This window comes from Mirounga angustirostris, unplaced genomic scaffold (genome assembly GCF_029215605.1).
Source record: "Mirounga angustirostris isolate CCGP_5_RB_7025 unplaced genomic scaffold, mMirAng1.0.hap1 SCAF_6, whole genome shotgun sequence".
NCBI lineage: Eukaryota > Metazoa > Chordata > Mammalia > Carnivora > Phocidae > Mirounga > Mirounga angustirostris.
In genome coordinates, this window is record NW_026991714.1 from 123,349,870 (window position 1) to 123,361,878 (window position 12,009).

The following is a 12,009-nucleotide window of genomic DNA, read 5'->3' on the forward strand; positions in this document are numbered from 1 at the left end:
TGATGGGTAAGTGCCAGAATCTCTTTAAGTTTCAATTTAGTAAAATAAATTGCTGAGTGATTTATAGTACCTAAATTAGTTCTCTTTCTATTTTTGAGTAAATATCTTCTTTAAAAAAACATTAGAGTAGGAGAGGCTTTTATCCACACATAGGCAAACGTTATTGGGCTTTAAGATAGGATTTGTCCTCAAAATGGTCATATTTTAACATGCTTAGGTGCATTTTGAAAAGAACAATATTTTGTATCCATTTTGTTTTTCAAGGATCCTTTAAAGATTTATTTAATTTTTAGGCACGAACAAAAGAGGAGAGCCAAAATTCAGAAGCTTAAGTATTTTATTAAAATATTATACAACAATAAACAGGTTTCTTGCACTTCAGTATCGCCTCTTCAGTTTGATTTTAAAGTCATGTTTCAGCAAATTTTCAATATTCAGTTAATATACTGGCCTGAAACAATTTGCTTGGAGGTATGCCATTGTCATTTACTTTTGTATCTTATTTTATGCCATTTGTAATTTTAAATCTCTCATTAGTTACTGTTATATGGTGACAAGTAATTTCTATTTAGAGATGACTGATCTATATGGGTAGGCAAGATACTTATAAATAATGTATTTATAACTCAGCAATAGTCTTTTATGCTACAAGTACAAAATTACTTGATTTGTGGTTGTTCTAAATACTTCCATTCTCTCCTGCTAAAATTCTTATCAGCCCTGGATGTGCAGCACTACTATTGTTCATTTGCTGGTGTGATGGAAGAGGGTTATTTAAACTACAACGTGTAGCACAGCTATTGTTAGTGTTGAGTGATTTCTCCAAATTGTCTCAGCCCTGACTTAGTGATTTCAGTATCTTGCTGAATTTGTATGTATGTGTGTATTTCATTCATTCATTCATTCATCTATTTGTTCATTTCTGTTTTGTATTGCTTTAAGAATCTGATGAAAGAACATACACATAACAGACTACTGATCCCTATCAAAAGACCCCACCATAAGAACCCCTGCACTAAAGGAAGGAAAAATAGGACAATGGAAAAAAATTAGAGACATTAAAGGAGTCTAGATAAGAAGTCTTGATGGCTAACAAAAGGGCTAAGCTTGCAATTAGACCTGAAAGGAAAGTTAGGAGGGAATAAAGATAGAGTGAGGTTTGGGGAGTAGGGAGAGAATTATAATTACAAATCTAAATCAAAGGTATTTTTACAATACCTAAAATAATTTTTTTCTATCCCTGATCAGAGGCTACATTCATTTTGTTCATGTATACTATCAAGTTTCTATCATCTTACAATGTGCCTCTGTTGAAATTCCTATTTAAAAAATATACTGAATATACTTTCCTGTTGTACCTAAAATAAATTGTGACGTAATAATCCAACCACTTGAAGTATAAAACTTGCCCTAACTCCAAGGAGATAAATGTGTATTTTGAAACCTTCATCATCCTACCACTTAGAACATGATCGTAGCAAACTAAGAGGCAGGGAAAGAAAGGAATCTAGCTGGGGATAAAGTACACCATGAGCAACTGCAGAAATTGCAAAATAAATCTATATGCCCTAACCTAACAGATTCTGACCTACGTTTTGAATTTACTCCTTATCATTCCTCTTTATTCATTTTTCACTTTAGCCAAACTGAACTGCTTGATTTTTTTCCCCCATACATCCTTGCAATTTCCTGCTTCTGAGCTTTTGAACATTCTAGTTCTCCCACTTAACAAGGCCCATTTTCATTCTTGACACTCCATTCCAGCCACACAGTGGTTTTGAGAGCTTGCCATCAGGGGACGAGGCTCTCCCAGGAGACTTCACTTACGGAGGTGGAATCCTCTACCTTTACATTTACTATCCAGGATCGGGCCTCCAGCCCTGCGGTCCCAGAAACCAGATTTGACTGGATTTGATGGAATGGTAGTAGAAAGAACCGCATACAGAATCAGAAGACCTGGGTTTAGTATCCAGTAGACATCTATGGAGCTGTCTACTCAGCCCCTCCCTTACTCCTTCTTCCGGGACTCTTTCTCCCTCCCCTGCCTCCCATGGCTTGTTTAACTTCTCCTCTGATTCTATGAGCCAGTGAATCTCCCCTTTTCCTAAACAATTCAACCTGAATTTCTATGAGTGTAGTTTCATATAGAGCCTCAATTTCTTCATTTATAAAATTAGAAAAGTAATACCTATTTCCTAATCATTTTTATCAGGCTTAAATGAGATAAAGAACTTTAAAAGTGCTATACAAAAGTAAGTTTTTTGGGTATTGTGTTATATGTACCTATATGCTCAGAATATATTTGTTATCCTTTAATTCAACTTATTTTCTTTGAAACCAGTAAAAGGCATTATATTTTTAAGGACTTAGGATTATCTCCTTCTCATAATCATGTGGATGAAATGCTCTAGAAAAATACCTATTTTATATGCTAGTATTTTTAAAAAGGAATAAAAATGTGTTAATTGAGGGTTCTCATTTTAGCTCCCCCCCCCATTTTGTATGTTCAGTGACCTATCAACCATTTCTTTTATATTTAGGTTTATGAGATAAGTAAAAGGACAAGCTTACTGGCAAAACTATATTTACCTTTACCTAACAACACAGAGTTGAAAAGCAAAACTGTTTTGGAATATGTAGAGTTTAGCTCTGATGAGCTGGTCATACCTGCTTATGGAGAAGTAGGAAGCAGTAAGTTTATTTAACATGTCCCCCTCCCCACCTTCATTCTCTTCTCGAGTTCCATGTCGTACCTGACCCTGGGTCATTTATATGAGTAAAGAGCATTGTGTTTACAGTATTAGGTTTAAAGTGTATTAAATTCTCCTTTCAGATGTTAAACTAACATTTTTAAAACTGTCTTGAATCAGATCTTTGGGAAATCTAAAATTTGGAATTGGCACCTGTGCTTTTCCTAAATCACCTGAGATAAGAGCACTACACTCTCTGGAACAGGAGCTCTGCTTCTGAGTAGAGAGACTGCTCCGCTTCTGCCTGTCCTTTAGCAAAGCCCAGAGATGCTCCGGGATGGGACGGGACGGGACGGGACGTTTTGATGCATCTTTGAGCTGAATAGAGAAGGGAGGTAGAGGAGGAGTGAAAGAAAAAGAGAACAGGAGGTAAGGAAGAAGGCATGTTTCTGTTCACTTGTCTTTCAATTGATTTCACTCCTCACGCAATGAAATTCAAGTTAGCATTTGAAGTTTTGAGAGCTGCCATCAGGGGACAAGGCTTGTGAGAACACTTCCATTCCTCTCCTTCTCCCCCAGATACCTTCTTTCACCTTCCTAAATAGGAGTTTCACAGCTGCTTGTGTACGAGCAAGTGAAAAGGAAGTATGAACAAATGAGCAATGAGGAGACAGAAGGAAATAAGTAGGCAAAAAAGCCTGGGAAGGACAGGAATAAGACAGGAATGTAGTTTGCTTAGTCCAGCTGAAGCGAGAAAATAGGGTTGTGGGAACCCAGGAGAAAAGAAATTAGGGCAAAAAATTTAAGGAGCCCCAGGAACTCAGCAGAAGTTTCGAGGAGTATTGTTAAGCTCTCTGGAGATTGCAAAAGAAAATGGATAGAGGGGGAAGACTCAGGAGGATAGGGAAAGAGGACAGAGTAGTAGCTGGTTTGCCCCTAGTTCTGCAGCCAGCAGTCGTTTCCTGCTGGAAGCCACTTCCAGAAAGAATGGTTAAAAAAGCTTCTGGTAGTAAGAAGAGTATCACAGAGGTGTCCATCCCTAGGTCTTCAGATCAATATTTTCCTCTCTGTTTTGTAGTCTGTTTGAAGTGGTCTGCCTTGAGGTACCATAGATGGAAAATGAGAGAGAGTTTTGAGATTAGAGCCTGGGGTCACCACAGAACAGCCTGGGGTTTCACAAGTAAAGTCAGGGAGAAAAAATCTACAATGTGTCACATTCTATGCCTTATTAAAAAGTCATGTTTTAATGCTTTTTATAAATAGATGTACCTTTTCTTCTTGAGGGAAATGGAACTGAGGAACTTTGTCTTTTGACGTCAGGAAAACTGAGCTACTCTCTATCGTGGGCTTTAGATGAAAATGGTATTCCTCGGACACCCATGTCACAGTCATTAAGATCTGCTTATTGCAGGTAATAAATTTTTATGCTTGAAAAATAATGCCAGTCCTCAGCAAACCATCACACAGAACCTGTGTCAGTAAAAGGGAAAACTCTAGCAGGGGTAAGAGCAGTCTAGTTGATTTGGACTATTTATTTTCATTTGGATTTACATGTAAGTGAATGTATCTCTTTAATGCTTAGGTTTATAGTTACATGGATGATGGGAGAAGTGGCTCCATAGCTCTTGCAGGCAGAGGCCGAGACTCCCAAGGATTTTATTTCTGGATCCTTTGTATCTCCCAACCATTCTGGATTATGAAAGAATCATTTATGCATTATCAACTTGCTAGAAGAAAAATCCTAGAAATCTTACTCTATGCCCTAGGACTTCTTAGAGAACTTGGGATTAATTTCTAGATCATACCACAAGTAGGATTACTAGAATTAAGTTCAGTAAAAATCTATAAAAATGGTAATACTGGTTTATATATAGTGCTGTGTTTGAATAAAACAGTAAATATAAAGGGCTAAGTAGATTCCATCATTTAAAAATTAAAGAATGATGATAACAAAAAGATGGTTCTGCCTCCCCATCTAAACACATATTTTTTGATGTGGTCCATATATACAATGGAGTATTACTCAGCCATCAGAAAGGATGAATACCCAACTTTTACATCAACATGGATGGGACTGGAGATTATGCTAAGTGAAATAAGTCAAGCAGAGAAAGTCAATTATCATATGGTTTCACTTATTTGTGGAACATAAAGAATAGCATGGAGGACATTAGGAGAAGAAGGGAAAAATGAAGGGAGGGAAATTGGAGGGGGAGACGAACCATGAGAGACTATGGACTCTGAGATACAAACTGAGGGTTTTAGAGGGCGGGGGGGTGGGGGGTGGGTGAGCCTGGTGGTGGGTATTAAGGAGGGCACGTACTGCATGGAGCACTGGGTGTTATACAAAAACAATGAATCATGGATCACTACATCAAAAACTAATGATGTATGGTGACTAACATAACATATTAAAATTAAATTAAATTAAAAAAAAACATTGTTGTACCCAAACTATATGACATTATGGAAAAGTCAGAACTATGGAGACAGTAAAATATCAGTGGTTGCCGGGCGTTAGGAGGAAACAGGGATGGATAAGCAGAGCACACAGGATTTTTAGGGCAGTGAAACTACTATCTGTATGATACTATAATTATAGATATATGTCATTATGTATTTGTCAAAACCCATAGAATGTACAACACCAAGAGTAAACCCTAATGTAAACTGTGGATTTTGAGTGCTGATGATGTGTCAGTCATTGATTATAACAAATGCAACTCTTTTATTGCAATGAATGTAATAAATTATAACTGGTACAAGATATTGATGGTAGAGTAGACTGCAGGTTGGAGGCAGGTAGGAGACATATGGAAACTGCACTTTCTGATCAGTCTTGCTCTGAAAAAAAATAATTTTTAAAATTTAAAACATTGCTATATATAACTTGGATTAAACAGGAAATCAAAACTGAAATTAGAGACTATTTTAAAAATAACAGTGAGAACACTATAAAGCCAGTGGCATATGGCCAGATTCATAGTAAGTGTTCATAAATGCTTTTCTTGGCAATAGTTTTAGAGAAAAAAAGACAAAGTGTCAGTAGTACTCAGCAATTGATGTTGAAGAGGCTAAGGTATTTGTAGATTACTTACCAAGAAGTTTTAAAAAGAGGCTGAAAATAAGAGAGACAATAGAATCAAAGTATAGGTTTCTTGAAAATTGGGGCAATTTTTATCTTCTTAGAATAAGTGATGAAATCCATAGAAAAAGAGCCAGAATGTATTAGAGTATGAGATCCTTCTTGACTCTTCAAGAAGATATCGAACCAGAACGCAAGTGATAGCTTGGCTCTGTAGAAGAGGAAATACCTCTTTAAATCAGAGAAGGAAACGGAAATCACTGTGTAGACAGGAACGCAATTTTGATGATGTCCTTGTTTTGCTAAGTAAACAAGGTCATCTTCTTAGAGACCTGAATAAACGCATTTAGAGAAAAATGGACAATTAAGAAAGATAATCCATTTTGGTGCTAGTGAATAAGCTTTTAAAACTCTGAACCATTATTTGCTTGTATTTCTTCATTTTTCCCCAGCATTGTCCCCACTGCAGCTATTTCCAATCTTTGTCTCCTCATACTATTCTTCACTTTCTTTTTGGAGTCAAATATTTGTTCTTCTTACTCTAAAGCTAACTTTTATACAGGTAATTAGGCACTTTTCTTTGTCTCCTTTAGGATCTTGATGACGTATTTATATCCTTTTCTTACATTCTCTTTAACTCTTCCATTTCCCTAAGCTGTTAGTCTTTTGTATTCAAGAAGCCTTCTTTGTTTTAAAACAAAGAAAAACCCAAGCATTTGATTAAACCCTGAAAACCTGTCTTGGCTGTTTTTCCTGTCCAAGTCCTCATTTGTGTGGTCTACTGATCTGTGTACAAAGCCTCCACTTTTTATTCACACATTCCCTCCCTAACTCAACCCATTTATTCCTGAACACTACCAGTGACCTCCTGGCCAGATTCACTGGCTTATCCTCATCATTTTGCTTCTTGAAGTCTTTTCTCTAATGGCTTCTGTGATGCTGCAGTTAGCAGTTCCACTTACTTGGGAACTCAGGTTTACAAAAGATTGAAAGCAGTTCTGTGAAAGAGTGGGACAGATGCCAGATTTCAAGAGGCAGTGAATTGCAAAGGAGGTTTCAAAGTCCAGAGCACTCTCTAATGAAGTTAACTTTAAGTAAAACTTTACATTTGGGGCCTCCGTGATCAGAGTGGTTGGTTCCAGAACTCTCTTCTACAGTTGTGGGTGCTCAAGGGCTGGTGCCGAGCCCGGGTTCCAGGAACCTGGGATGGGTACTCCAAAAGGCAGGCTGACTTGTGAGAGTCAGAGCTTGGAGCTATCCTTCAGAGCAAGAAGATCCAAAAGAAAGTATTCATGTAATTCTCTGATTTACTCATTCATTTATTCATTCATCGATGAGCTTGAGATGAAGCAGTGAACGAAAAGATCTTGGAATACTTTAATGCCACATTGAGCACACTTCTCGAATCTCAGTGATTATTGTCCAGAGTTTTCATTTAACACATTTTTAAAATATAAACCATTTTCTTATGCTCACTAGTTAATGAAATTTTCTGACATGGTTAATTGACTTTTACGTTTGCACCTCTTTATCTTCCACACTTTCATTCTACATTTACTTTTCCTGATGAAAATCTGCTCCTTTATTGATTTTTTCAGTCAGCCTCTGTGGCTAGCAAATTTGTTTAGTTTTTGTATATCTGAAAATATCTTTATTTTGTCCTCATTCTTGAATAATAGTTTGGGTGTAACATCTGAGGCTGATACTTATTTTCCCTTGACACTTTGAAGCTATAATTGCATAATCTTCTGGGATTTATCATTCCTGTTTAAAAGTCTGCCATGTTGGTGTTTTGTAGACGGTCTATCTTTCCTCCCTAATAACTTTATTTTTCCCCCCCTAATTCATAGAGACACAAAGCCAGCAGTTGGGGGTAGGGAGGAATGGGGAGCTGTTGTTTAACAGAGTTTCTGTTTGGAATGATAAAAATTCTGGAAATAGGGTAGCGATGGTGGTTGTACAACACTGTGAGTATACTTAATGCCACTGAATTGTGTTCCTTGCTTGGCATTTGGTTGTGGAGAAGGGAGTCCAGGTGACAGAGGGATTTCACCGTAGCCCATAGCTGAACACCTATAGGGGTGGCTGGAGGAATCATTGTAGCAAAGGCCTGAGATGTTCTGAGGTCTTTATTACCTTCCCTAAGGCAGAAATCGTGGGAGTACATTGAAATCCATTTACAACTTCTTTTTTATTTTAAGGCTATAATTGGATAAGTTTCCCTCCCTGATCTGTTAATTAACATGTAAGCTTTGCCTCAGGCTTTGTGACCTGGGCTAGGACTCTTCCTATGAGAAGGAAAATTTCTTACATGATGGTGTAAGAAATCAGATCTCAGGCCGTAGAGATCTCTTGTGACAAAGATATCAAAAACAGTTCAAATATAAGGACAGAAATAGGAATTAAAGAAAGGAAGAATACTCATACTTCACCTATTTGTAATTTTGCTTATATCCTGTCATACCAGGCATTGGCTTTGTTAGCAATAGCTTCCCAAGATTCATCACAGAAATATGAATAGATGCTGACGGAAAGTAGACAGTATAAGATAGTGTCCACGTTTGGGTTAAGACATTATTGAATCTGAGTCAGAACTGTATTTCTGGACTCCCAGTTTATGGACTGGAATGTTTCTTGAATTAATTTATAGAAAGGATCTTGGAGATTTTCTAGTCCAAGTCCCTGTAATTACACATGATAAGGCAAATTTTCTATGAAGAGAGAGACTAAATAACTGGGATAATTGATGGTTTTCAAGAAATCCTTACTGTTTAGGGTTGAATTTCTTCTTCACTTAGCCTATAGCTGAGGTCCCACCAAGGATGAATTATGAGTCTAGGCTCTTGCAGCTCTCCAACTTCTCAAGACGGCCACATGTGACCAAACAGAGATATTCTTCTGGCAGAATACTTCCCAGTTAATTGTATTACTCTGTATTATGTTTCAACTGTATAGATCGAGCCTGAAGATTCTTTTTATGTTGTGGACTTTATTAATTTTGCCAGAGCTAACATCTTGATTAAATTGCAATATTGTACATCCTATGGAAAGAAAATATTTAACAAGTTACTATCCTCAGGGTTTACAAAGTACATTCAGCAAGCACTATTCCCTTCAGCATCTACTATGTTTTAGCTACTACACCAGGTGGAGATGGCAAAGATGGATATTTACAGACTTTACCCTTAAGGAGCTTACTGTCTACTAAGGGTGGGGGTAGACATTTATCAAAGAGCTAGGATACAAATTAGAATGTGAGAAGAACCAAGAGTGAGATCACATCTAAATCTTCTGTTTTATCCTGAAATGCAGAGGATGCATAGGTTTTATCTTTAACTACCTGGAATGGGTAGGTTTTACCCTGTATAACAGATGTATAACTTAGATATTGTATGCAAATTCACAAGATATTTTTCTCTATGTTAGTGTGTTAAGGAATGTAGATGCAAGAGGTGTTCCTGGAATTCCATGGTTCATTAATGCACAGAAGCTTTTTGAGTGGGCAAATGAAGTAAAAATTGATCCAAATAATCCAGAATATTCTGATTTAATGGAATCTCTTATGGTAAGTTATAGCAAATATCAGTACTGTATATTCTATTTCCTAAGCTCTACCCCCTTAGACTTCAGTTTTTCTAGGCACCAGGAGGCATATAAAGATAAATCTGAGGACAGCTACGATTTTCAACCAGTTTTACAGTATTGTAAAGGCAGTTAGAGTTTCAACAACTGAGATAATTGCTACTTTAGGCCTGGTGGTTGGTACTCTGCCGTTACTTAGCAACCTGCAGGGCATCCTATAGGCTACACTTCAGGCTAGCATCTCTTGTACAACTGCAGAGTACCCATGGTATTATGGGTGCTGATATAAAGATATAAAGATGATTTATAGACGCGTTCCTTCCCTCAGTGACTCCATTAACTGTTCACTTCTCCTGTTCTTTCTTATAACCACCTGAACTGCTCTGCGTGCTTCAAACGTGCACTCTTCATACCTTTATTCCTGTCACTCCCTCTGCCTGGAAGGGCACCCTAGGTGGCGCTCTTGGTAGCCTGCAAGTCTGATAAAGGTTTCCCTGATAACCTCAGATATGGGCCCTTCTTTCCATTCCTTCCTGTTAACTTTTTTTCTTTTTACAACTTCTATGACTCTGATATCATTCTGCCCTTTACTGTAGCTATTCATTCTGTGTTTGATCTTTCCTTTTAGAACTACAGTGAATAAATCTTTGGTAGCTAGCACTCTTCCTGGCATGTACCGTGTACACACATTTGCATTTATTGAATAAAACAATGCATAGATTATTGCGGTTAAGCTTCCCTAGATCACAGCTTCCAGCTAAAGTGCTCTGTTCGTTACAAGTATACAGAAACATTGATCCTTTCTCAACATTTATGGCAAACAGATATGAATAGTCTCATCTTTTAACCCAGTGTGCAATATAAATATTTTCATTTTTCATTTTAGTCATGACCAGGAAAAGGTTGGAAAGCTATGTAGGCTGGATTCTATTTTTTCTTTTCTTTTCTTTTTTTTTCCAGATTCTATCTCTGTATAGATTCATTGCTCCTTTTCCTACATATATGGCAACTCTAACATCTCACAGTTGAGGGGAAAAAAGTGTTTTGAAATAATTCCCAAATTTTAAGAAATTAATATTTTAAGTAAAGGCTATATTAATTATGTTTTATAGTACATGAAACATAAAGGACAGGATGTTCCAAAATATTTTCGTCTTGAACAGTTGCAAGATGAATTTAACTTTGTTTCTGAAGAAGAAATGAAAAAGAGTAAACGTTTCCAGCTATTGCAACTTAGAAATGCAGGTCAATTAGACATTTTCCTTCTGCAGCAAATACCCCTTTACGACAAAGATATTCCAGATTTAGTCTTCCAGGTATGTGGCTTATTGTATGATAAATTAATATTTTTGCTGCTTTAAATCTATCTTAATTTTTTAACTAATAAGTTTATATTAAAAAACCTATTTTAAAAAAACACTTAAAAATAGGTTATAATAGACTTATTAATTTAACTTTGGTTATTATCAATAAGAAAGAAATGGATAAAATCTTCGATATTTGTCTTCATTTTATTCTGGACTGAAAGTAAATTGCAATAAGCCACTTACTAGTAAATAAAAATTGTTTTAAAAAGTAGTGTGTGTTTGTTTTTATTGTTGCCACACAGCCATCCTTTAGCTTGTAAACCCTAATTTAGAGGATACACAAACAAAACTATACAGGACTCATTAAGTTTAAAAACTCAAGGACACTCATGTTCTGAACCAAATGGACTGTCCGGAGACTCTTTTGGTGTGGCTCAGAGGTGAAAGGGGAAATGCAAATTAATGATTTTTCATTGACAATGTCCTAGCACCACCAGTTAGCACATTTGACTATTATAGTCATATAACAATAGGATTTGCAGATAATTTATGACTTTCACAAACATGGGTGAGTAGAAATATATGTAATCACAAACTGGCCAATTGGTATTCAGCTTCGGAAAGCATTTCCCAACTTTTAATTATGGTCAGTCTCCTGTTTTGAGACCTTAGGAACTTCAGTTAGCAAACTGCAGTGGGAAGGCCTGAGAATAGCTTAGAATAGCTAGAAAGTTATTCAGTTTCCTCCTGCTGCTTCTCTCAGTGATTGAATTCAATTCTACAGTTCCATAAACTGCGACAGGCAAAGCACAAGGCTCAGCATAATCGGGAATATAACATCATAAAAGAGGAACAGTTTCTGCTCTTGAAACTAGGAGCTTTCCTTATCTTATTTGAACTATTCGGAGAACAGAAAAGAAAGAAAAGTAATCCTACTCATTTTCTGAGTCTGATAGAACTTTCATACCAAAATTGGGCAAGGAGAGCAGGAAATGATCATTTTAGATCATTTTATTTATGAGCATAGTTGTAAAATTACTAATAAAAATTCAACAAATTGGAAAGCAATGTGTTGTATATAAATATGTAATTACACTTTATAATCTAAGAGGATTTGTTTTCACATAACAAAGCTAATTTAATTAGGGAATCAATTAATATAATTTATCACATTAACATAATTAAGGAAGGAAAAATACGCTCCTCTTGATAAATGCCCAAAAGGCATTTAATAAAATCAGTGCTCATTCATGATGAAAGCTCTTAGTATACTAGAATTAAAAGGGAATTTCTTCTTTTTTTAGTTTTTATTTTAATTCCAGTTAGTTAACATACAGTGTTATAT

At 36.3% G+C, this 12,009-nt stretch overlaps 1 protein-coding gene across 1 annotated transcript in view; it reads left to right on the forward strand.

Annotated features, from left to right (window-relative positions):
* Nucleotides 1-12,009, forward strand: part of CC2D2B (coiled-coil and C2 domain containing 2B) — a 90,103-nt gene that overhangs the window by 31,609 nt on the left and 46,485 nt on the right. The window contains exons 14-18 of the mRNA XM_045876273.1: nt 294-471; nt 2,541-2,691; nt 3,954-4,101; nt 9,202-9,340; nt 10,470-10,673. Coding sequence (XP_045732229.1) covers nt 294-471; nt 2,541-2,691; nt 3,954-4,101; nt 9,202-9,340; nt 10,470-10,673 — 820 coding nt within the window. The remainder of the gene's footprint in view (nt 1-293; nt 472-2,540; nt 2,692-3,953; nt 4,102-9,201; nt 9,341-10,469; nt 10,674-12,009) is intronic.